General features: G+C 47.5%; 1 protein-coding gene across 42 annotated transcripts in view; it reads left to right on the top strand.

The window, feature by feature from the left end:
• LOC115529744 (receptor-type tyrosine-protein phosphatase delta) overlaps nt 1–27,475 on the top strand; it is a 370,859-nt gene that overhangs the window by 279,672 nt on the left and 63,712 nt on the right. For 22 of the 42 annotated variants that reach the window (XM_030338732.1, XM_030338746.1, XM_030338737.1 and 19 more), the window contains 2 exons: nt 21,045–21,193; nt 23,671–23,812. In XM_030338732.1, the coding sequence (XP_030194592.1) occupies nt 21,045–21,193; nt 23,671–23,812 (291 nt within the window). The remainder of the gene's footprint in view (nt 1–21,044; nt 21,194–23,670; nt 23,813–27,475) is intronic. The other 20 variants (XM_030338734.1, XM_030338738.1, XM_030338751.1 and 17 more) reach the window with 1 other exon arrangement.

Raw genomic sequence — 27,475 nt, forward strand, 5'->3', positions numbered from 1 at the left:
TACGTGGGCGGCGGGATTCATCTACGCGGGGATTTCTGGAACACTGCAGATCTCTGGTGTCGCTTATTGTTGTCATTGTCATTGTTTTGCCTTTGGCCCCTCTCTCTCTGTCTCCCTCCCTATACCCCTCTCTCTCCTCTCCCTCTCTCTCTCTCTCTCTCTCTCTCTCTCTCTCTCTCTCTCTCTCTCTCTCTCTCTCTCTCTCTCTCTCTCTCCCCTCTCCTTCTCGGCCTCTCTCTCCCCTCTCCTTCTCGGCCTCTCTCTTTCTCTCTCTCTCTCTCTCTCTCTCTCTCTCTCTCTCTCTCTCTCTCTCTCTCTCTCTCTCCCCTCTCCTTCTCGGCCTCTCTCTTTCTCTCTCTCTCTCTCTCTCTCTCTCTCTCTCTCTCTCTCTCTCTCTCTCTCGCTATCCCTCTCTTTCTCTCTCGTCCTCTCTCTCTCTCTTGGCCTCTCTCTCTCGTCCTCTCCCTTTCTCTCTCCACATGCACTCTCCAAACAGAGGCAGTTTAATTTGTGTGGCAAATTAGGCCCGGCAGTAGCCTGAACGAGGGGCATAATTGTCCCCTGGTGTTCCAAGGGGCCAGCGCTAGGGAGAGCCGTTCTGCTCTCGCTCTCTCTCTCTAGCGAACAGTGGTGGGGGCCCGAAGGTTAGCGGAGGACACGACAAAGAAACAAACGACATGGGGTCGTACACATTACACATGTGTTGGCTATTGATTTACCGCTTTATATTTCTTGATTGGGTTTAGAAGTATCTGCGTGGTGGAGCTGCAGGAAACGCATAGAGGTTGTGGTCGATGTGTGACCGTGATTGTTCCACACCTCCAGTACACGTACACATAAACAGACACACACAGGCGCACACTTATGTCCAAATATATCTGGATAGGGATATAGATTCAAGGCATTTAAACTCATATTCTAACCCATGTAAGTGTGTGTGTGTGTGTGTGTGTGTGTGTGTGTGTGTGTGTGTGTGTGTGTGTGTGTGTGTGTGTGTGTGTGTGTGTGTGTGTATCCGTACCCTTGTGAGCACATATGATGTAGAGTACAGTCCTGGGCCTTCCTTCCAAGCACCGAGTGGAGCACAGCCAAGAGATTTGATACACGTAGACAACGCACTAACAGGCATCTGCAAACAAATACTACTAGGAATAATTATATTTATTTGGATGTTTCTTTAAGTGTTCACGCCTGTATTATCCGGTGTCCGGAATTGACCAGGCTCTCTCCTCCCCCGATACCTTTGCTAAATGCTTAACGATAGCACTCCTGATGTGTCCATTAATTGATTTCTCTCAACGTTGGCCGGTAGTTTGTGTCGGAGTCCTCCCTCCTCCCTCCTCCGTTCTCTTCACATCTTCACATCGACCATTGACGTGTTCACCACTGCATTTGCAAACATTGAATTGCCCCCCCCGCCACCCCACACACACACACACAAACAAACACACAAACACACACGCACACACAGACACAATGACCCAAACGTGCACATGAACACACTTTACATCGATGCCCACAGCGATCTCAAAGACCGCATTTTCCGATGCAGTGCAAACGAGCCGCCCGGAAAATGGTAAACAGATAGAGCCTCCTGACGGGAGCTGCTCATTGAGCCGTACCGTCCCGGAGATTGAAGGAGTAGGAGGGATGTGCGTTGGCCACTGCTATCAAAACGAAGGGAGAGGCTGTTATGGGTATGGTAGGTGCTACCAACATTGAGACAGATGCTTATTTTATAAGACTCGCTCTCTCTCTCTCTCTCTGTCTCTGTCTCTGTCTCTCTCTCTCGCTCTCTCTGTCTCTCTCTGTCTCTCTCTCTGTCTCTCTCTCTGTCTCTCTCTCTCCCTCTCTCTCTCTCTCTCTCTCTCTCTCTCTCTCTCTCTCTCTCTCTCTCTCTCTCTCTCTCTCTCTCTCTGTCTCTGTCTCTCGCTCTCTCTGTCTCTCTCTGTCTCTGTCTCTGTCTCTCTCTCTCTCTCTCTCTCTCTCTCTGTCTCTCTCTCCCCTCTCTCTCTCTCTCTCTCTCTCTCTCTCTCTCTCTGTCTCTGTCTCTGTCTCTCGCTCTCTCTGTCTCTCTCTGTCTCTCCCTCTCCCTCTCTCTCTCTCTCTCTCTCTCTCTCTCTCTCTCTCTCTCTCTGTCTCTGTCTCTGTCTCTCGCTCTCTCTGTCTCTCTCTGTCTCTCTCTGTCTCTCTCTGTCTCTCTCTGTCTCTCTCTCTCTCTCTCTCTCCCTCTCTCTCTCTCTCTCTCTCTCTCTCTCTCTCTCTCTCTCTCTCTCTCTCTCTCTCTCTCAAAACGAAGTGAGAGGTTATTTTGTGTATGGTAGGTGCTACCAACATTATACAAATGCTTATTTTGGGTTTCCTTGGGGTTATCAATGGGTAATCTTAAAACACAGATTACCCATTGCTAAACCTGCCATTAATACTTATCAAGGTATACGGTACATACCTTAAATCCATTGAAAGCTGAAGTAAACAAAATATACGATAAGAGAGCGATATTATACCCTTGAAACTAACCGTATTGAGGTTTTTCATTAAATGGACCAATTGTTTTGAGTCAGGATATCAGGATGTGGTTTCAAAGAATGTAGTGAACACACAAACTGGGTGTTCACACAAACTGACACTCACACACAGAGAGCTGAAGGAGAGTAAGTCACTTAGCATTATTTCCTTGCAGGAAGTCCGAAGGCTAATGATACAGTATTCTCCAGATAACATCATCCTGTAATATGTGTGTTTTATGCATGCCTGGCCTAATATGAATTATTGTAAGATTGTGTTGTATTTGCATATGAGCTTCCAGGCTGTACTGAAATTAGCATTTTTACAACAGCTCAAATTAAATCCCTCTGCTTAATTTGCCCGCTCACTAATTTGATTTAAATTGAGTCTATTCCATTTCCTTTAACAGCCCTTTATCCACATTGACACGAAACGACACACACACATACACACACACAAATACAGACACACACACACACACACGTGCCCATCCATGTCTTTATGCTTGCACACACAAGTAAATAGATAACACTCAAAAGAGCAGCAATGTACTTCAATTCATCAACCCATCCCCCTAACCACAGACACACACACAAACATCAAATAGTTGTCGTTTCCAATTGTGCACACGCACACAAAAAAAAACCTGATATATACATGAATAGAGAAAGCACACCCGCTTTCCACTTGCATGTTAACGTTGCAACACTTTGGGGGGGGGGGGGGGGGGGGGGGGGGGGGGGAAGGCAGGCGTTGAAGCACACAGGGTCTAAGGAAGGTTTTTTCGATCCAGCCTTAAATCATTGTAATTTCCCCCTCTCCTCGCTCTCGTTTATCATCCTGCCGGACACCGCTCAAGTGGAAATCTCATTGTGGGCTTCGGTCACTCAGCGAGAACGTTCTCTGAGCATCAGCACGCCGCCACAGCCCCTGCAGCGTGCGGGGCTCCACGCGACATCGCCCTTCTCTTTATCCGCTTCCCCTTTTCTCTTCTTCTTCTTCTCCTTCGCCCCAAATGAAGGCGTCGGAGACAGCTTCTTCAGTGCAGCGGCTGCCAGCAGTTAATTAGCGTCAGTGGTTGTTTGGGAGGAGGACCACAGGGCTGCGAGTGTACACCCAAGATAAACAACGGCATCCGGGCAGCGAAGGCAGTGCTGCGAGATGCCACCTTCGTTCCAGGTTGAAACGCAAAAGAATAAGACCCCCCGAACGCTAATGACTACCGCGAGAATAAGCAGTAATTATTTTATTTTTTTTGTGCTGGTTTCACTGACGTCGCCGTTGCAACTTGTCACCGCAACACCATGCAATTACGTCTCAAGGAAGTTGTATCACACCCTTAATTAACGCTGAGAATGCCAAATTTCTCTGGCTATTCGCCCTGGGGTGGTGTTTATCACCATTAGCTCCCTCCCCTTAGGCAGAAACCTTGCTCTGCTCTTAGGCCAAGGGAACAGCACAAAGGAAAGCAATTTTCCCGACATGCTGGGCCCATCTACAGCAAAAGAAAAGCAAAGGTTCACGTTGTAATACAGTGGTTTTGTGTGAGCGGACTGATGCAGGTAATTAAAGGGCAAGCCTGCTAGACACTAATGCTATATGTAAGTGCACTTATGTCCTCAAGAAACATTGACTCGAAAATGGAGGGACAATTTAGCTGCCTTGTGCCATTGAATTTCGGAGATAAGAAATATTGACAGAACGTAAATCTAGTGGAAGTGGCTGCACATGGGGCCCCATCATAATTCATCCTTTCTGTGTCAGAGGTGTTTTGAATCCCTCACTTCAGGAGTGGGAATGAAAGGGGCGAGCCTTTGAAAAGACATGGAGGTGCTACACATGTACCGTTTCATTGTGCTGAGCTGTCAAAAGGCCATTTCGCTGCGACATATGCAGACACTTTAGGCTTTTTTCTCGGTTTTATGAAAAACCCTGCAGGCTAGCTTGTCTGATACAGGGATCAGCTGGTGAAGTGAGTTTGCTGCCAGATGTTTTGGTCACGCTTCCCGGTTTGCACCGGATCCCAACAAATCAAAAAGACAATGCGTTGGTCGTGGCTTCACCCTCAGTGGATGAAATGCGTTCGTTAATGTGATGCATGGGTGGGATGATTGACCCACTTAGATGGAAGTGGGCCCTCTCTGTCCAAAGGAGCATGATCACAACATGACACGAGAGCAGAGAGCACCAATTGTATGTCTGCAATGCAAATCCAGTCAGGTTTCCATAGTGACTGATGAGTCTCTGAACTGACGAATGGCAGTTGGGTTGTTCACTCTGGTATCGCTTATCTGGCCTTGCTTTGAAGTTCAATGAGAGAAAATGTTCACTATGTTTTTCAAAATCACAGCACAAATGGAGAAAATAATAAGTCCTAATCTGATTCAGTAGTAGGGAGAGCTTTAATCATCACATGTTCCAAAATTAACTCAACACGTGGATAGGAATAAGTAATTGGAATAACTATAACGAGTTCATTTTCTATAATATAAGCAACATGGTGGACTTCATTTGAAGCCTCCGGAAAAATGTGTATGCAAAAGGACAGCTGTTTGAGTCTACGTTTTGTAATATAACCCTAAACATTTAAAAAATGCCACCTGCCTATAAATGGATGGCCATAACTACCACTAACATGTGTGTCTGTGTCTGTGTGTGTGTGTGTGTGTGTGTGTGAAACATATGTGTGTATTCCCATGTAAGTTTGTGTGTGTATAATGTTGTATGTGTGTAAGTTTGTGTGTGTGTATGCAAGTGTATCCCCATGTAAGTGTGTGTGCATGTGTGTGTCTGTGTGTGTATGCAAGTGTAAGAGTGTGTGTGTGTCCCTGGAAGTATAGCCTCACTTAAGTGTTTGTGTTTGTGTGTCCGTGTACCCCCATGTAAGTGTGTGTGTGTGTGTGTGTGTGTGCGTGTGTGTGTGTGTGTGTGGCCAACACCTGGCCTACGGGCTGTGCTTTGGTCTCACTCCGGGGGTCTCCGCAGCGCGGCACACTGCGCTGATCCCGGCACAGCACATTTGTGTGCCCGCGGGGGGGCGTTAAGACGCTGCGCTGAGGTTAATGTTCTGAGCCACTCATCTGTTTGGTGTGCCTCAGGGAAATCTGGGGTCCCCCGCACGCACACACACGCACACACAGAGCAGCCCACCCAGCCCTATCTGAAGGCTGACATCTCCACCTTCTCTACCGAACACACTCTCTCCTCCCGACTCTTAATGCTGATTGGGGGACCAGAAACGCCTTAATGCGCCCCCCGTCGCGTGGCCACACCTGATTTGCATTCCCGGGCGTCCGCTGAGGCAGTGCTCTCGCTGGGTCTGTCTCCGCAGGGCCCCGGGCTGTTATTTCAGGGGTCTGCCACCCTATACGCTCTCTCTCCAGCGCCGTCTCTCTCTCTCTCTCTCCCCTTCTTCCTACTGATTAGTTTGTGTGCCTCGCTCATAACGGGCGAGCCAGTGGGACGTGCTCGCTCGCTCTGTCGCTCTCTCCCGCTCTCTCTCTACATCGCTCTCTACATCGTGCTCTCTCTCTCTCTCCCCCTCGCTCTCTCTCTCCCCTCTCTCTTTGTCCCCTCCCTCCCCTCTCCCTCTCTCCCACTCTCCCCCCCCGTCTCTGTGCCGTGCCCATCATCATCCACTGAGTTATTTGCCATTGAGTGGCGCGCGGTGCAGATTTACGGCCGCACGCTGCCTCGGCCGTGCTTTATTAGTGATGGCAAATGAGAGTGGGAGCTTTCCATCCAGATATGAAAATGTGCTCACCGTTGAAAGGGTGCCAGGAACACGCGGCGACGACTCACATGCACACTCACGCACACTCGTACACACACACACACACACACACACACACACGCGTACACACACACACACACACGCGTACACAAACAGAACATGCACACAGGCACGCAGACACACTCGCGTACACACACACGCGCGCGTACACACACACAGACACACACACACACACACACGCTACTATGGATGAGGTATACGTTAGCCCCCACCGTGAACACTCCCTTGTGGCCGTCCGGTGCCGTCGTTTGTCATCCTCTCATCAACTAATTAAGCACAATGATCACCTTCTGCTGTGATGGAGGACGGCTCCCCTTAAGAGCCGCTAATTAACGTTAAAAAACAAGAGGCGGGGTGATAGGAGAGCGAGTTTGACTTCACAGGAAATAACAGCATTTCCAAAAACCTCCATCTCTCTTGCCACTATGTCACATATAATTTAAAGGCGTTAAGGGGGGGGGAGGGAGAGAGGGAGTGTGAATTAGAGAGAGGGAGAGTGAATTAGAGAGAGAGGGAGAGAAAGAGAGTGAATTGGAGAGAGAGGGATGGAAAGAGAGAGAACGGGAGAGCGGAAGGAAGGGAGGGAGAGAAACTCAATGGTAACAATGACAGCTGCTTACATGCACCTGACGGACATCTTTCCGGGCCTTTCTCCCTCTTTCCCTCCTGAGCTATCTCTGGCCATGTCGTTAGCGGCAAAGTGCACATATGGGAACGCCGCCGTCGAGCCCAGTTGATAATGTCAGGATTTATGCCTACATGAATTTCGCTAAGTACACCTTCCAAATAAGATTTCCCCACGCTCCGCGTCGGTTCCCAGAGAGAGAGAGAGAGGGAGGGAGAGAGAGAGAGAGGAGTTTGTCCTCTCCAGAGCACCGCCCAAGAGAGACAGTCATTTCACACCACATGATCTGTTGCCTCTCATTACACGGCACAATTTAATTGCCCCTGCTTTCTTTCGTGTGCCTCACCCCCCCCCCCCCCTCCAGCCGTGTGATTATTCAATGAGAGATCTCCCCATGGAAATGGCCGTCGTTGTTTGTGTTCTTTGGGTGGAAATGACCCCCTGTCGTGGGTCCCGGCGGGATGAAGAGGGGAAATGCTCAAGGGCGCGAGGCAAATCCATTGAGTGTATCTCTTGCTCAATTCCCCCAGTACATGGCGTGGGGGTTTCGGGTTTCAATCCAGATTGCCGGAAGGACCGGTGGAAGCCTTTTTTGGTGATGCCGACATTGGCTTAGAAGACACAGGCCCATGCTCCAGCTTCACACGTTTGTAAAAGCATACATGCACTGAATAAACCCCCCACACACACACACACACACACACACCCATATACTATGTCATCACCGTCTATTCATGGCACACCAAACCAGACATTCTCCAGGCATCCCTGAACCACTGGATATGGCCTGAGGCCTCCAATGCTGCACGCATACTGGCTTAAAACACTGTTTCTCTTGGCTTAATCGTCCTGTTCCAACACACAGAGGTGGAGCTCAGACCTTGGCCTAACGTTGTAGCAGTGGTGAGACGGAGTGGAGGTCTGTGGTGGAGCAATAGGATGGAGCCGTCCCCGGCCTTCGTCATAAAGTCTGAGCTTCTCAGCGTTGTAAACAACTCACTAAGTTGACGTTCATTACTAGGCGCAATAACGGTTTTGAAGCATGGTTTCCTCAGATGTGTCTGGGAGTGAGTCTTTGGTCTCCAAGAGTCTGCATGGCTGCCAAATTATAATGGATAGGGTCTAGGCTCAAATATATAGAAGTGGTTATTTTGAATCAGATTGTTCTTTTGCCGGCCCCAAGTTTTTTCAAGTAACAGCAGCTGTTTTATTTTCGGTAAATTGTGTTGCTCAATTCGCTGTAACAATCCGGGTCAAATGAAGGCAAGACGTATTCCCTTTGGTCCAGAGTGCTGTCTGGACCGGGCATAGGACCCCTCATGTTAATAACAGCCTTTTTATTCCATGGGAAGAAGCAGCACAATGCTGTAAACCATTTGAGCCGGGTCAATCTGAATAAGATTACCAATAGTAAGAGTAGTACAGATTGGACTCCCACCGTGTTTGGAGCCCCGGCGAGAGGCCAAATACAGATGGAAAGAGATTTCAAGAGGATCCTCTCAGTTGGATTGGTTTTTATTACAGTCATTTCAGAGGGAAAGCAACACACTGCGAATGAAAAGCATATGTTCTTCCTTTGACTAGAACAAAAAACTGTGCAAAGCCGTAACCATGCGATTCCAAGAAAACAGGTTGTCAGTCAGACAGGGGTTAATAATAATAATAATAATAATGAATTTTATTTGTAATGCACTTTATATTGAGCAAACAATCTCAAAGTGCTACATAAGAAAAAAAAAAAAGAAAAGTAAAAGTTAAAATTTGGAGAGAGAACGTCTCTCCAAAGGAAACAACTAATGAAAGGCTTTTTTTAAAAAGGTAGGTTTTTACTTTTAGGCCTTTTTTAAAAGTGTCCAGGGTCAGTGGTGTTGTTTGGATTGTGGTCATATGAGTTAATCTGTTCACATTAGCCTAATTTAAATAATTATATTAAGTGATGGTGAAACTATGACTGGGTGAAAAGTGTGTGAAAAGTTCCTACAAATTGATTATTCTGTTTTTGATCTGAAGTAGGATTAATAGTAAAAGATGTCAACTGTGGATTTCATAATTTGTGCAAAGCTTGGCTCCCAATTGTGATTTGTTTTCGCCAGTATTCATGTGTGACAGTAGCATATTAAATAGTTGATGAAAGGCTTCAGCAACAACCACATATTGGATTTGTCTCTATTGTGGATTACACCAATTACTGAAATACATACACAAGTTGAGAAGAAACAACATTGTTATTATTGAAATATCATTACCGAGGCCCACTTTGAACCCGTAAAAGAAAACATAAAGGAACAACATGAAAATCATTGTCCCGGTAAGCCAAACCATCCATTATAAGAGAAAGCAACCGAACCAACTCTGTTTTTAATGCCTTTAGCCTTCAGATATGAAAGGGCAGCACGATAGAGCCGAAACAATCCAGTCCATCAGAGACTCCCAATAGTATACACATATTTCATGGGTTGGATTTGTTTTTATCTTTTTTGCCTCTCCACATTGGCAGTATTAGAAGTTGGTTGTTATATAGAGTACGGACTGCCACGCTGGGATAGATGGCACATTAAACTTGTTGTGGTTCCTTTGTGCAGATATGGCTTGACCTTTTTTGCCTTTTCTGTTTTCATTGGAATCTATCCATGCGGTCAGCGCACTAAATCTGTACACGATCGGAGTCTATCGATCAGGGGAAAATTAAATTGTCCTCCGCAGTGGGATATGGATTAATAATTGCCCACTAATGTCCCCCCTGACATTTTGGCCATATCCAGTCAATATTGTTTGAGGCAGCCGCACGGACAATTATGACGCTTGTTATTCGTTGTCTTTTCTGTAATGAGCGCAATCAGCAGTTGGCCTGACTTTTAGCGAGCGAGCACGAATGGATTTCCTTTCCTTACGCTCCCATTACTCACCCGTATGGCTCTCGTCAGAACGCTTTCTACCCTAACAATACGTGGGGGTTTCTGGTCCATTGATCTGATGTCTAACATTCTTGCATCATATGCTCAAACGGCACGGCCGCCATAAGCGTCCTCGTCGGCGGTTCTGAACCGCTCTGCCACAGTGGCGGGCTGCTTGTTCTCGTCCCAAACGGAACCGCAAAGCGCTCCCATTGCCGTACTATAAATACCGGAGAGCTGGCGACGGGCACGGCGCCACATCACTCCGCTTCCACTTCCTCTCCGCCATCTGGGAGAATTCCTCCTCTGGCATTCTCACGGAAGGTCTTCTTGCGGGACCCCCCACCAGCCGACAACACCGCCGTATCTCTCTCCTCGTCCCTTCTCGTCGGTCGCTATTGGCCGAGTGTAATTAGGCGATTTAACTCGAGCCAGACCTTCGACGGGGTCTCGGGATGGGAGGCTGTGTCCCGACAGGCCCCGCCCCTCGTCCACGCGAGGCGGGGGCAGATACAAAGTTAGGTTGGGAGGGGGGGTGGAGTGTGAGGGGGAGGGGGAGGGGGGGGTGGCAGGAAGGAAGTGGAGGGGACAAAAGATGATAAACGTCGCGCGGCGAAAACCGGAATGCAATCTGGCTGCCATGATGCAGAGATGCTCTAATGGCTCCCAGCGAAGAAGAGAATGGGGAGGGGGGGGGGGGGGGGTTCTGTCGGGATGGCAACGTGATAAATGGCGAGGAGGCGGCTGTAAGGACTGTGCGGGCCAGACGGAGAGGAGGAGGAGAGGGAGCAGGGAGGAAAGAGGAGTCGTCGAAGGAGGGCAAAGGAGAGAAAAAACAACAACCACAAAACAAATAAACCAAACGACAAAAAAACGGATGACCACAAAATGGAATCCAATTCATCTGGACTCAGTGTGTCCCACCCCCAACCATCCCCCACCACCACCACCACCCGCCTGACAAATTCAGCGTGGAAGAGGAAGAGAAAGGAAAGGGAAATTGTTTTATTTTTTTTCGTCCTTGAACCCACATTACCCTTCCTTACACGCACGTTGAACGCACACACACATACACACACACACCTACACACACACACCCAGCCCCCCCCCCCCCCTCCCCCACTTCACTCAGGTATATACCTCCAGGTTGAAAAGGAGAAAACAAAAGCTATACCGACCGGGAGGGCTTCTGCCTCCATAGAGAAATGAATGACAACAGCCTGGCGTCACATCCCACTTAGAACCCCTCAAAAAGCTTTTCAGAAACACTAAAATAACAGTCGTTTACACACACCATCCACGATTCTGTGTCAAAAGTTCACGCATGTTAATGATGTATTTTCAGTAGCGTCAGACTCACGTCATTGTCCGAGGAGGAAGTCCAACGGACAGCGAGGTAATGTAATCTAGACTAGACGAAAAGTCATTTGGAGCATGTTTAGTCTCCTGCGGGCTGACACCCTGGACCACCGCGGCATCGTCTACAAATAAGAATACGGTCAAAAGTCTACAAACAAGAATACGGTCAAAAGTCTACAAACAAGAATACGGTCCTGTTCGTCGCACCTTTCTGTCGCTCTTGAAGACAACAACTCAAGTTAAGGAATTTTGTCTGCTGGTATAACGAGTACCTTTGACACATTTGATGGACTCGACTACATAAGTATAAACCCCAAAAACATGTTCTTACTGTAGTCTCTTCCTCAAGCCGTACATTCGTTTAATTCCATCTTAATTTGAATGCCATTTCAACAGTTTTTTACAATACGTCCGGGAATTAAACACTGCCGGTAACAAGCTGTCTTAGCTGCTCAACACAAATCGTAACACAGAAATATATTCATAATATAAATAAAACGAGCTGCGTTCGGTTAATGTGCCAAGCGCACCAGAGTTGCTGGAATATTCATGAGGCTTACGAAGCAGTACTGCTGAGTCAACGTGTCAATGGCTATTTAACCTTTAATCTGAGAGGGGAAGTCAGTCCCTATAGAGCCGGCATCTCAAAGAACTTCCCACTAGCTTTGGGGCATTTCAATAAAACTGCATTAGCTATTTTCTTTTTTTTCTTTACTGTCTCACGCAGTCTCTTCTCATATATCTCCCCTTGCTCGCACTTTCTCTCTCTCTAAACCTCCTTCTCCTGCCCTCTCCTCCCACCCTCTCTCTCTCCCATCCTCCTCCTCCTCCTCTCTCTCTCTCTCTCTCTCTCTCTCTCTCTCTCTCTCTCTCTCTCTCTCTCTCTCGTGCTCTTTCTCTCTGTCTTCTCCTCATCCTCTCTCTCTCCTTCCCCTCTCCACTCCTCCTCTTCTCTCTCCCTCTCTCTCTGACTTCTCTAATATCCCCTCAGTACCTCCCTCTGCCAGAATAGCTTGAGGCCCGATGTGCTTGGTTGTCAGGCAAATATGTGCTACATGCATTCAAACAAATACTATCTGAACCGGCTAGATCCTAACACACACATAAATGAACACGCATGGATGCTTCCCTAGTAGAATTTATCAATGTGAATTAAGCACTCTGTGGCTGGAGCAAGTCTACCTAGACCAGTAAAAGCAACTCTATCAAACAGTGTTGTAGGTTTTTCGTTAACATAGTACGTGCCATTCGGAGGTTTAGACCTTGGCACCTTCAATCGAATCAAAGGTGGGGAATGTGGAAAGCGTGGAGAATCCCCATCTTTCATTTGGTTGGATTTGACTAAACACACAGAAGATGCTGGGTTGGTTCTCGGGCTGGATGTTGCCAGGCCGTTTGCCTTATCGTTGCCCTGCGACCCCCCCCCCCCCCAATGATGATCCCACCACTCCAATAATCTATCATGGAGGACATGGCTCCACATACCAGATGATCGAACTGACCGATTGCCTTGAGTAATAAGCCAACATTCATAATCTACTCCTTATAGAGTGGATTGCAGATCGCCTGTTTTGTGCGAGATTGAAAATGGTTTATACATGATCTAAAACAAGCAGTAACAACATTGATCAGGGTTGATTAGTCAGGTTAATGTATGAGGCTGTTGCATAAGCTACGAAACGGCTATATTGGCCTTCATTCTGGACACGAAGAGCATGGTTTGTCCCAAGTGATCAATGCTGGATCCAGAATGTTGATGGTATTGATCTGCTACACGGGGAGTGGGAGGGTCAATCTTAACTGCATCATTCTAATCCTAAACACCAGTGCAACTCGCGAGTGGATCGATAGATACAACATTATTAGCAAGCTCCCTCTATTCATGCCGGTGATAAAAAAAGGTCATTGTCTGAAATGGTCAACCGATAAGGTAACATACCGCACAGGCCATTAAACTTTACTTTTAGAACAACCTTCTGTGATTGAATATCCTCCTTACTATTTTGTGTCGTTTTCACAGAGCAGTTTTCTAAGAACAGTATTCTCTGCTCTACTGTACTGTGTCCACATGTCAGTTATTATGTCCAAAGGTCAGTTGTTGTCGCTGTTGTCAGACATTACTGTTGGTTTTCCCATTCGGTCCGATGCCCACGACAAGCCACAGCAGTTATTGTTATTCCAACTCCTTTACTGGTTTACCCCAAAAAAGGGATTGAATAATACCAATAAACTCAACCCAGACTCCGTGGTTTGTATGTAAATGCGTGAGGCGTAGCAACGGTTGCCGGGTCTCCAGAGGGGGTTGGATGGGTGCCAGTGGTCGTGGCGGCGGGGTTGCTGTGTGAGCTCGCTCCGGCTTCTTCCCGCGAGCGCCTGAGAAAACACAGGGCCACGGTGACCAGCGTGTCACTACTCACGGCCTGACAACTGGCATCCATCGGAAATGACTTGGCACAACTAAGCCATAAAATTAGAGCCTGTTTATTTATACGACGTCGGTTCCTTGGAGCCATTTGCTCCCATAATCCATCTGGGCTCCTAAGGAAACAAAATATGAGGCAAGCTTTTCCGCTCTGTGGTCGATGATGGCTGAGAGAAATTATGAGAAGTTTGTGCCGCGGAGAAGGGATTGGAAGGCCCCACGGGGTAGTGCAATTGGCTTTTTGAATGGGAGCAGTCATATACGCTCAGTGTTTGATTTTTATTTTCCATCCCTTCCTTCCCCCTTTTCTTCGATAGGTAATGGAAATTCCCCGGCTTTTCAGATTGCCATCTACACATCCTTTGCACCCTTGGTATTTTCCTCCTTCAATCTCGCATTCCAAAAGCCGAAATTATACAGGCTGGGAGCCATCTTTGGCGCGCCTGTCGTTACATTGACAGCGGCGTGACATGGCTCGACAATATTTCCTATCACTTTTGCCATTTTGTAAAAATCTTTTCGAGTCCCGCGAGGCCCGACTGCGATAACCGCCCGGCCATTTTGCTGCTGCGTGGCCGTTAATAAATCCCTTTCCACCTCCTTGTGGATAACAAAATGAACAAATGCTTTATTTCAGCGGTAGTGGCTGCCCTTCCCCTATCGTATCAGATAATTAACTTTTTTTCTTCTTTTGCAAATAGACTGTGGCCGGCGACCAAACAGAGGCAGCCACAATTACCATTACTTATCTGTGGGGGGGTTCTCCCCCTCTCTCTCTCCAGACATTCAAGGGGAGGGGGGGGGGGGGGGGAAGCAACAAACAAGACAAACAAAATGCTATACTTCTAAGGCAATGTCTTCCTCCAACTGTCAGCTCGGCCACCAAAGTTTGTTATTCAGCCTCAGACTGTGCCATCGAGGAACACAGGCAGAGTCTTGCTGGAGAACACCCGGCTTACATTTGATTTTGCCTTTAGATTTGACAACCCTGCGCCCAGATGTTTAGAATTCTCTAGCAGGAGGTCTAGGGTTTTCAACCGCATCAGGCAAACGCACACATACACAGACACACACACACACATAAACACACACACACACACACACACACACACACACACACACACACACACACATCCATCCCCTCAATCACTTCTTTTCAGGAAGGATGACAACAACTGGCATAATTCAATATTTATTCACTTCCTTCTGTTTGCTTTCCACCGTGAAGAGAGAGGGAGGGAGGGAGATAGAGATAGCGAGGGAGGGAGGTAGTGTGTGTGTGTGTTTGTGTGTGTGTGGGGATGAGGGGGCTTTCATGTGTGCACGTGTGTCTGATTTGCTCCAGCAGTGATTCACTTTGCCTCTTTAAAGGCGTTGAGGGCCGTTTTCAACAAAGCCATCTGTTTGAGTGGGCCATTTTATCAAGTGACACGCTGGATCGCTCTGCCTCGCTAATGTGACTCACGGGAGGCAGCGGCAACTTGGGCGTGTATAGGGTGAGAGAGAGGCAGAGAGAACAAGATGGAGAGCGAGTGGGAGAGAGATATATTTTCCTTATGCAATCACTGTAGAGTACACAGAAATTAAGGAATGAGACGAAAAGGTTTGGAGTAAAATCTGCTCCATTTTGATCTGAATTTCCCTCATCCATTCAACAACATTCAACAAGATAGTCAGAGATCAGACAATTCTTTGTGTTGGACACTATGGCGGCTGTCAGCAACAGAAAGCAACACACTATTTATTTAATGACACCATCCATAGTTCTCTCTGCTAAATTGTGATCTTCTTTAAAAGCCTCCTCGTCCCAATTTCTGTATCATTCTCGCTTTTCACCAATGGACTCCAGTATACTCCGCCACTACACTCATCATGCACTCTCTCTTCATCGAAAAGTGCACAATAAGTAGCCTGTATTTCCTTTGGGACTACCGGTAAGCGCATTTGTTGTGTTTTTATCTATCTGTTCTGTATTTCATGCACTGAAAAAGTGCACTGAATTCAACAATAGCGCATTGCACATTTCAGCCTGTTGCTACCGGATATTTGGTGCCTACACACATACAGAGCTTGACATAGCCCTGCACTCACTGAGATGATGTGTAAGCTCAATGGTTCATACGCTCCACAATATACACATTGTATACGTGACACAATCAACAGTGAGTCATTCAGCCCGTCATACAGTGACTTCAACCCCACTACCACATCAACACACAACGCAGTTGAAACACATGCGTGCGTTTGGCGGCACTGCAGTCGTACGATCCTTTCTATTTAATTAGTGAATAGCATCATGGGTGGCGATGGCGTCCACCTAGAGAACAACGTGTTGGCAGCTGTAGTGTCTTGTTTGGGGGGGCTGCCCTGCGGGAGGGCCAGGTGGAGCCGGAGACTTTATTAGGGGGGGGGGGGGGGGGGGGGCGACATGCGCTGCAATATTGATAGAGCGGCGAACCCCCCGAACCCCACTCCCATTCGCCACTGCGATGCTTTCAAACGCCCGCCGTAAATGACGGCGCTATGCGTCCTGATCCAGTGACTAACGCTCATTCAGGGCCCGTATCCCTTTCTCAAGCAGCCGCTAATTGCAATGCGAATTGTTTGCCTCCATCTTGGGCGAGGCGGCCGGTTGGATATGCGACGCGAATTAGCAAACGGTTCTAATTAAGCTCTGGCTTTTTCTTTACTGCTTTGGGCGAGAGCCCCTTTTGTCAGTGTATACAATGTGGAGTTTGTTTTCCAGCCAACACAAAAGACAATTTTTTTTTTTTTTTTTTTTTATCGCCACATTGCAGATAGTCTTGCTTTGTGCCGCCGTTGAAAACGGCGTACCGTCGCATGTGCGTCGCATTGTTTCACTTATTGGTTGTGCGAGCGGCGACGGCTGTGTGGCGGCGTGTGTGCGTGCATGGGTGGATTTGCTGTTTGTGTTTGTCTGGTGATTGTGCGACTGCATTACCATAACCTGTGTTTTGCTCCTGATGAGGAATCTGTAGCACCGGAAAATAATAAAGCTCATTAATTAATCCACAGAGAGGCGGAGGAGACTGAATTTAAACAAAACAACGCGCAGGCTTCACCGTCCATGCAGCCACACCTGCAACTTCTCGCACCAGTGAACTTTATGGGTTCCTTTGCCCAGGGAACTCCGATTCAGTCTAATATCGCAAATCTCTGCCCTAATCATTCTCCGGAATAGAATAAAATAAAAAGTGATTAGAGTAGGTCCACACTGCACGCTACGATGACTTTGAGTCTTCTTTAAAGCTCGCCATCAAAACGGTGCTTCTGGTCGAGTTGCCCACATCTTCACAATTCAAAAATAGCAGAAGTGATATGCAGGTTTAAAAGGAGAGTGGGGTTTGGGAGGGGGGTGGGGGGGTTATAAAATGTCAGATGAGGTTAATGGTATCTCTAAAGGGTTTTTTTTCCGACCGACTGTATGCAGGCAAAAACCGACTTGGGTATTTGTCAGACTGTCAACCAAAGTGTTAGGATTAATTATCCCACGCCACAACCCCACCTCACCCCGCCGGTTTGAGATTCAGAGAGGAAACGGGCCCTTTCATGCAAATGAAATTGAATGTCAGTCAGTGTAATTGTGAGGACCAGGGCCCCGCGTAGGACTGCTGTCTGTGTGAGAATAGACGGTTCACAGGGAAACTTGGTTTATTAATGTTTCTGTCTCGGGCTTTCCTTTGATACACGGCTCTTGGGAGGCAAATCAAACTTAAGTCTGTGGCAGGGCCCCTGGGTGACTTGAAATGTGCTACCCTCTCACATACACGCACACATACATACACACGCACATGTGAACACGCGTACACCCACACACACACACACACACACACACACACACACACACACACACATACAAAGGCATGTATGCACACACATGCATAGAAAAACCCGCACATCAGTATGAATTATGTTTTGAAGAAGGGTATTTAAATTAGGATTCCTAGCATCGGGTGAATATCCAACAAACTGCTAATGGATGCAGTTATGCAGGGGAAGGACATTCTGTTCATGGAAATATGAAAAAAAAAAAAAAAAAAGATACCATAACATAGACCCCAAGAGTTCAGATACCCACACGGTGCACGTTCCTAGACTGCCCTCCAAGAGTCACCACTTCATAGCACTGGAGCAGCCAATCACGTCCAGTCTGCTCCACCAAAACACACATGTGAGGGAGGAGGAAGAGGAGGAGGTGATGGGGGCTGCGTGTGAAATGGCTCTCAGGTTCCCAGCTAATGCTGAGGTATCACGTTCCCAGGGAGGCAGAAGCAGCTGATCTTCTCAAGCTGGCTACGGGGCGAAGCTCAGAAGCTGAGGGCCCCCTCAGCGTAGAACCATCCGTCACATCACACCCCCACCGTCTGATTAATGGGATCCCCGGATGGCGATCGTTTATTTGAAGTATTTGAGGCCAGATACCTTTTGATTGATTGCTTTTGTTTTCAAAGCTATGCTGTGATATGTAGTGATAACAAATAATGTTATTCCAGTAATGATTTTCGACTCGGTTTTGAAAGCTTTTTAAATATTTCCAACCACAGGTAGTTTGAGATACATTCTGTACAAAGCGAAAGCTTCTCTCTGTTCTTTTTAAATGATGCTGTCGCCCAAATTGAAGTCAAGAAATTGACCAAACAATAGTTGGGGTAAACAAAAGATTGTGTATACTTATGCACTATTATTTGCAAAAAGAGCATGGCTGCAAAATGTAGCAGAGCCTTAGGAAAACGGACAAAATAATCCATATTCATTCGCTGTTAAATATAGTTTGAGGCTTTCCTCTGTCGTGTCTTGCCAGAATTATGTTGCTGGCATAATATTTCAGGCACTATTTAGCTGGACCTCATGAAAGTAAAATCATGCAAATTTTAAAGTTACACAAATTCTTTTTTCAATATAGTTGCAAGCTCTTACAATCGACAATCCCATTGCAATGCAAACGGGACATTTTTCACGAACACGACATCCTTGACAATATGCAAAAGCCGTCCCCCCCCAAAAAAACACGATGTAGCGCCTCATAAACAAATGGCCTGAAGGAAGTACACCCCTAATGGCGCATAAGAGAGCAATGTGTCAATTGTTTATAGACGAGAAAACACAAAATAAGCAGCCGTCTTCAACATGCAACCACAGACACAGTCACTCACCAATGTGTGTGTGTGTGTGTGTGTGTGTGTGTGTGTGTGTGTGTGTGTGTGTGTGTGTGTGTGTGTGTGTGTGTGTGGGGGGGGGGGATATCAGTCGGCGTGTCTGTGAAAACACCATTATCATCATGTCACGCCTCAATCACTCCCTGTTGTGAGCCTGCCTTCGCCCCACAGCCGCCTCCACCCATCCCTCTCCCCCAGCTCCCATCTCCCTCCCCCCCCCACACCCCACCCCCCCACACCCCCGGTGATCTCCCATACCTGTCATAGCAGTCTATCACCAGCGCCGTAAGACGGCACACCGAGTACATAATGGATAAATGGCCCCGCGGTGGGGGAGAGACGAACGGAGGGAGGGAGAGGGGAGAGAGAGGGAGAGAGGACGGGTAGGGAGAGAGAAAACAACAGTCCCCAATGGCATTTCAATTACCCATCAGTCCCCTCTTGGCAGGGTTCCAATTTGTGCCATTTTCCTCAGCCAAGTCAATGAGATACGGTCCAAATGCAGATATAATGGCTCTTTTCTGTTCCTTTTCCTTTCTTCTATACCTTTTTTTTTCCTTTCTTTGTGCGGTACGCATATTACCCCGTGTGGGCACTGTTGCACACCTGTCAGCTTTCTCGTGTTGCGTTCTGTGTGTACCGTGTGTGCGTGCGTCCCTGTGTGTGTGTACTCCATGTGGTTGTGCGTGCGCGTGTGTGTCTGTGAGCATACCGTGGGGTGCTCGGTGATTTCCCAGACTCATTTGCCCGGCAGAGGCCCAGCTGTTGGCCTGTTTATCTGTCCGCCCTTTTGATTGCGGACCACATATCTTGTGTCACCTCTCCACAAACCCTGCAGGTTAATCTGTCCCCTACCGCTCTCTGCCGTGCTGCTGGGCCACAGCACAGTCTGGAACCACACACACACACACACACACACACACACACACACACACACACACACACACACACACATAAACGCACACACACACACACACACACACACACACACACACACACACATAAACGCACACACACACACACACATAAACGCACACACACACACACACACACATAAACGCACACACACACACACACACGCACACACACACACCCAAACACAAACACACAGACACACACGCACTCACACACACACACACACACACACAGACACACACACATACAGACACACGCATAGACACACACACACATACACGCACACACACAGACACACACACACACACACACACACACACACACACACACACACACACACACACACACACACACACACACACACAGACACGCACCCAGACCCACATTCACACACACCGACACACAGACACACCGACACACAGACACGTACACACAGACACACGCACGCACGCACGCACGTCGATGAGGTGGGTGTCCTCGTGCGAGTGTGGGCCACTAACGGCCGGCTCAAGTGATTGATCCGAGGAAGATTGTCTCACGATGCTCCATATCCTGCCGAAGTAAATTGACAGTGCTAGATTTAACATGGGGGGTATCTGCTGTATCTGAGTCAGCTGGCCGTCCTTGTCCCTTGCACCCTCTTTTTCTGCCATTGCAATGATCGCGTCCTGGATCGTCGCCATAACGACGTGATTCAAAGCTCCTTAAAGCGCCGTTAGAGCTCTTGAGGGCGAATACATCCTTCTGATGAGCGGTGGGTTCTGTGCCTTCTGATCCCAAGTCAGTCAAACGCATTTGAACAAAACATCACAGGCAGGCAATGACTTTACGTTGACGCCTGCACTTTGTTACATTTCCACATGGTGAACTTTTGCTCCATTGGATTTCACCGTTTTTGTTTGATATCCCTGGTGTGGATGGGGTTGCTTTGTTACATTTTTAGCCGGCGCCACGCCCCTCCATACACATTAATATCACAGGGCCATGTGAGTCCACAATGGCATCTGAAAGCAAGTGGAGAACCAGCGCCCGATAGAGATTCAGGAGTGCTGAAGCGAGTGCAGTGATAAAACGGCTCTGTACAAAACCGTCCAAAGTTAATTTACTCCTGATTGCAGTTAATGCTCATCGTTTTCCCATTGCCGTCCAAACGGCAAACCTGGATGACCTCAGCACCAAAGACTCTCAGCAGAGGCAGTAGACACACACACACACTGAAACCTCTCCTGCTTCCCAGACTGTGGGCCTCGATAAGTGAAGAGAAATTGCATCCACGACTTGTGATGTTTACAATTCTCTCTAACTCTGTGATTTTGTTTTATTCCCTTCTCTCTCTCTCTCTCTCTCTCAGCACCACCAAAGTTCCTCAGAACCCCCAATGACCAAACGGGCGTGCAAGGGGGCGTGGCCTCCTTCATATGCCAAGCCACAGGCGACCCACGACCCAAGATCGTGTGGAACAAGAAGGGGAAGAAAGTCAGCAACCAGAGATTTGAGGTATTAGGTCTATTGTTCTGATGTAAAATGCTCGACAAAATTAGCATGCCCCCCCTCCCCTGCACCGCTTGTGGCCGTGCACCGTGCTCCACACTGCCATACATCCACAGACTGGACTCCCTTTCTCCTGCTTGCCTTCCCCCTACTTCCGCACAATAGCAGAGTCCTGGTAATCAACTTGGGTCAGGCAGTTTTAGAACATGAATGTTTTGCTTTCAAAGTTATGGTTTGTTTCAGCAAATTTTGGCAAATATATTTGCTGAAATTCAATCAGCAATCATTTTTTTTATTTCTTAAATTAATTAATTAAATGCTCTGATGATATTTTAACATCCTCTATCTGTGGGTGTAGCCGGTCTGTAATAATTAAATTCGGTTTGAATTAAACGATCGTACGGCCTGCCTGTCTGTGTGCACTCTGCTTCTGCACGCATGGCGCATGACAGGAGTCTTCCACAAGGCTAAGCAGACCTGATGCTAAGGCTAGCGCGCTAGTCACGTGTTCAGCGGGAGCAGCTTCAGAGGGAAGGCCTGGAGGGACCTTTTCGGTTGGATACTTTCAGAAGCTAGCTTACTCTGGCTGGTTCCCCTAAATTGCCTAGCATAGCTTTAACGAACCCTGGGACAAAAAATGATCTGATGAATACGAACATAATAATGAAAAGAAAGTAAGTAATGGAGGGAGAAGGGGTTTAGCAACAAGTAACAAACTGCGGTGTGACCCAGATAGCCACATTAGCATCCCACCACTGCATTAGCTAGCCTTATACAAATTGAGAGTGTGTCGAGGCAGGGTCCTACATGCTGCAGGTCCAGTGCCTTGCTCAAGGGTAGATTTCTGCTCTGCTGCACGTGTGCGTTCATCACCCTGCCCCCATCCCCCCCCCACCCTATCCATCTTCATAGCAACAACACTGATGAGATTTCAACCCCTCCATCGGACCGTCACAAAGTCCTACGCAATCTACGCGGGGGACACATTCAAACCCAGAGCTCGGAGGCCCTGCTCGTTGTCTCTCTCTCGGCATAAAATCTAATCTGATCAGGGTTGGTTCCGTCCGCCTGACTCCACACGCTGAATGCTGACACGGGCAGTATTTCCCCGCCCCGTGCCGGGCGCCCTCACAGCGCCCGGCAGATGGTCGGCCCCTCATGCCCATTGATACCTGAGTTTCCGCCTCATCTCACAACGGAAAGGCTATGCGCTATTAAAAAATATGACTCGACGCAACTTCCCCCCTGTTCGTTTTGCTCTCGCAAATTCACCGTAGATGTTAATATGTTTTTTCGGGGGGGGTTTTGTTTTTGGTGTTTTTTTTCATTCCTTGCCATTGGCTTGAATGCCAAACACAGCTTGGCTCATGAAATGTTGAAGTACAGTGTCTTCTAAATAGATGCTGATATATTATATTTATACATTGTGAAATGGAAGGCCTCTGTGTGTGTTTGAGAGAGAGAGAGAGAGAGAGAGAGAGAGAGAGAGAGAGAGAGAGAGAGAGAGAGGGAGAGGGAGAGGGGGGGAGGGAGGGAGGGGGTGTGGGTATGCATGATGCAGAGGTCTTCAGGGGTCCTTGAATTGAAATGTGCCTTGAAATGCTTAAAAGAAAGACATTGAATTACGACACAGAGCTTTCTAAAAACCAGTGAGTATACGACATGTAGCATGCAAAAGATAGCTGTCCAAGCTACAACAGACACCTGTTTGTGAGCATTCTCTGTTGTCGTCTGTCCAATAGTCTTGGTCCTGTCTCTCGTGACACACGATATCACTCCATGTTACCGGACATTTCCGTGCTCCAGCGTTACAGCAGGCCACGTTTCTGAGTGTTTGTGCTTGTGTCTGTTCCATCGATTCTGTTCCATTTGCTGCATTATCTAAAAAAGGATAGAACGTGAACTTTAAGAGTGGGCAATTTTCTTGAAAGCAAGCCGCAATCTATTTTGTATCCTGGTGAAAAACATTCTGTTCAGAACTCTTTCCCAGTCTTAAAGTTTGCTTTGGCTTTGCCATATCAATGCACAGACTGCAATACAATATATTATATTTCTTATGTATAATATATATCTTACATATTTGTTCAGATCATATTGTCACACAGGACCTAAGACTTAAGAAAAATAGCACCTTTAAGACTAAAGCATTAATATTGCCACATAAAAATATATATGAGCCACTAAATGTTCCATAATACTCACCTTTAAGCCACTCAAAGCCCTGTGTACCTAACCCCGACATTGTCCACAACTTAACACCTATATCTATGTTTAACCACATCCGTCAGGCTAATAAACCAAAGCACTACTTTGTGTCAGTCCCCATCAGTGTTGTTAAGCCAAACTGTCTTTCCGTGTGTGTGTGTGTGTGTGTGTGTGTGTGTCCGCGTCTGTGTGCGTCTCATCCTGTCCTGTCCGAAGTCCGTCGTTCGTCCGTGCTGGAAAAAAAAAACGCCTTTAACATATCTCGTCTGTCGCACATGCAGGTGATCGAGTTCGACGACGGCTCCGGCTCCGTGCTCAGAATTCAGCCGCTGCGCACCCCCAGGGACGAGGCCATCTACGAGTGCGTGGCCTCCAACAGTGTGGGGGAGGCCAGCGCCACCACCCGGCTCACCGTCTTACGGGGTAAGTTCCTTCCCATGGCACAAAACATGGCCCGGGTAATGAACGGCACACCTTCTCTCACACGCTTTAGCAGGTAGCCTAGCTGCAGACGCTAAGCGAGGTTTTGGCCAGCGGGCCATCGAGGTGGAGAGCTGTGTTTACTTGTTTCACGCTGGCTCTCTCTCTCTTGGACTATGGCTTGCTGTCTCGCACTGTCCCTTTCGCTGTTTCTCTCTTCCTCCCACTGTTTCTGTCTGTCTCTCTCGCTAGCTCCCTTCCTCTGTCTCTCTTCCTCCCTCTGTTTCTCTGTGTCTCTTGCGGTCTTTCCCTTACTCTGTGTCTGTTTCTCTGTCTCTCTCTCTCTCTCGCACTCTGTCCCATTCTCTGTTTCTCTTTCTCTCGCACTCTGTCAATTTATCTCTTTGTCTGCTTCTCTCTCTCTCTCTCTCTCTCTCTCTCTCTCTCTCTCTCTCTCTCTCTCTCTCTCTCTCTCTCTCTCTCTCTCTCTCTCTCCCTTTCTCTTTTTAACTCTCTGCCCCTCCCTCTCTCCTTTTTAGTTTCATTTTGTATGCGCCTCATAGTCAAACCTAATTAGGGACACTGGCTGCACTTAGGTTGCGTATGCTAACATGATAAGATTTACTCCATTAGCGATTTACCCAAATAAGTTTCCATTTCTAAGTGAATTAAGTCTTCTGCATACCGATTTATGACACGATAATTAAGATGGCGGTTAAATTATGCAAATAGGCATCCATTTCTTGCGAGTGGTAGTGCAATAAAGTACAAAGGAGTAGAAAAAGAAGAAGAAGGAACAACAGAGCAATTTTATTCAAATCAGTCAGTGCTTCGCATCTCACCACTTGAGCTCTGATATGAAGTTGACCATGTGGAAAATAGTGCGGCAGGTTCCATTAAGATAAACACACACCTGCCTGTGTTTCACTTTAATGGTCTCCTAGTCACAGGTTGTCGTCGTTGCCTTTCACATACCTTTTATTTTCTCCCGGGACACGTGGCTGTCAAAGCAAGTCCTGGGCGTGCTCCGAGCGTGCGCGTGTGTCTGTGTGTAACACAGCCGAGGAAAAAGGTCAGCTAATTTGTTTACTCGCATTGGAAGTCAGCTGACATGCAGCAAAGTCGGTCGGTGGCTACGCTCTGTTAATGAGCTCCTTTCACAAAGGAAGCGCCTAAAGAGCCGTTGAGTTGGTCTTGATTACACACAGATGCAGAATGTGGCAGGCCCCCTGGAACAGAAAAAAATAACCGCTGCCTACTATCTCTCTAAAACACGACTCGGTTGGTGGTGAGAAGCGAAAATGGCTTTTAACACACACACACACACACACACACACACACACACACACACACACACACACACACACACACACACACACACACAAACACACAAACACACACAAAAAGAGGGCCTTGGGCAGTCTGAATAGCTTGCAATCTATTATGCACCACAATTACACAACACGCCAAATGAGTTACTATTGAGTGGGGAGTTTCCCTCCTATAGAGGAAGAGCTGGCTCTGCGACAACACCATCCTCTTCTTCCTTATATCTCCCAGGGGGCCCACAATTGGGCCCCTTCAGATTGTGTCCAGGGGCCAACCGACAGGAAAATCTAGCACTCCTCTATATGGATCCGAACCCGAACCCTCTGTGTGTGTGTGTGTGTGTGTGTGTGTGTGTGTGTGTGTGTGTGTGTGTGTGTGTGTGTGTGTGTGTGTGTGTGTGTGTGTGTGTGTGTATCACCCTCTCTCTCCCACTCTGCCCCCCCCCCCCCCCCCCTCCTGAGTTTAATCTTCTCCGCTGGTTAGCAGGTTTTGTCTGTATAATGTATTCTATAATCCTCCTCTACCAACTGTTGCCTTCCATGTATTTGTGTATCGTTTAGGCAACTGCTTGTCCCTGTCCTGTATTGATCTAAGTGTTAGGCTGTCAGAGCACAGTGTGGCTGACCCCGTTTCTGACCCTGTTTACGGTGCTTCGACAGACCACAGTGTGTGTACGCCTCCATTCTCCGTCTGCATGGCGTTTACAAGGCAACATTGAAATGCTATAGATTTCTTGCACTGGGCGATAAATTAATCCTGTAAGCCAGATATTTAAACTTCCTGATGGTATATTATGATATCTATGACGTTGGAGACATCACAAAATAATACAAAATAATATTTTTAGATACGAGACTATGCCTACTAAGTATGCACACATGTGCAGTAGATGGATGGATGGATATGGAAAGCCATAAAGAGATAATGTCACGTTAAACCCCTTTTTACCTAATACACATTTAAGTGTTAATTTTGTACCATTTGCACTCCAATGGACTGTAGCCGTGAACGGCAAAGCATCTGCTAAGGGGGAAGCCGGCCGTAGGCTGGGTGTGAGATGCTTAATTCCATGAAGGGAAAAGCACATTGTAGTAATTGCCATGCTACGAGGAGAGGTGACAAATCCAAAAGTACTCAGGCATATTAGCATTCGGATGGACTCCAACTTGATGGGAAGCGCCATTAGTAATGAACTTCTTCCCAGGCTCAGAGAAGCCATTTGCATGATGGGCAAAGCGCCACGCGTAATGATGTTCAGAGTTAAATCCAGCCTACCAGTCAATGAGCAGTAGCAGTCTGTCTCTCTATAGATGTGTACGTACGTCGCTGATTACGTACAGTTCTATATATATGACATGTCCTGAAACATGTGTGTCTTTAAGTCATGAACATGGGGCCTTTGCAGGTCATTACGGAAGGATGAAACTGAATTGTAACGTGATATTAGCCATGTCACAGATAGGATCCAATACGTGGAAACCGATAAATGATGTGTTTTAGCCATACATGTTTCACATTTTTTGAAGGCATTGTAATGCTGTTTGAGGCTCATGGTTCCTCCGTGACGGAGTTAAACCACCATCACATCATCGTCTCATCGGCCTACTGTCATTATTTCTGTGATCCGCCGTTCCCCCCACACTCCTCGACGAGCGATGCGAATCGATGCCCATCATCCGTACGTCTCGGCAGAGCGGTCGGAAAAAACAGGGGAGATCCAGTTTTAGCAGGGTGGAAGCGAGTCAAGCGCGGTCCCCCAACCTCCTGGCGGGAATGGGAACACCGTTGGCACGGTAACGGCGTCGGCGCAGCCTCTTTGTCCCGGAGCTGAAGCTCGACGCGGACGCTGAAGGGCCGGGCACCAGTGGGTCAGAGATAATTACCAAGCGTTGTTGTGAATCGTGTTTATGAACGTCGTGGCCCCCGCACGGCCCCAAGGTGCCGCCGTACGTCACGTCTTGAACCGCGACGTCCTCCAGATAGTCTGGGCCGGTCGTCCGTAGAAACAAGCACGCTATAAAAGACGGTCTTGTTTTAATACACCCTGGTTCCTTGTGAAATAACTGATTGTGTGTGTGTATATAAATAATGTATAAAAGTGCTGTGTTAGCTGGCTGGGAATGTCAATGTGGTGCACTGGGGGACAAGGCAGGTGGCCATTGTTAGATTATGGGGTTTGAGCTCAGTGGTTTGCAAAAGGCAGTTAAAGTGCTCGCGTCCAATTCTTCTGCACTCGACATGGATGACGGCACCCGGTTTGTCACGGAAGACTTTTATTTTTTAGTAGAATGAATTGGATTTGAGGTTATTTCTCCATTCAGAGGGTCTTTGGCGTTC

This window comes from Gadus morhua, chromosome 17, assembly GCF_902167405.1.
Source record: "Gadus morhua chromosome 17, gadMor3.0, whole genome shotgun sequence".
NCBI classification, from domain to species: domain Eukaryota; kingdom Metazoa; phylum Chordata; class Actinopteri; order Gadiformes; family Gadidae; genus Gadus; species Gadus morhua.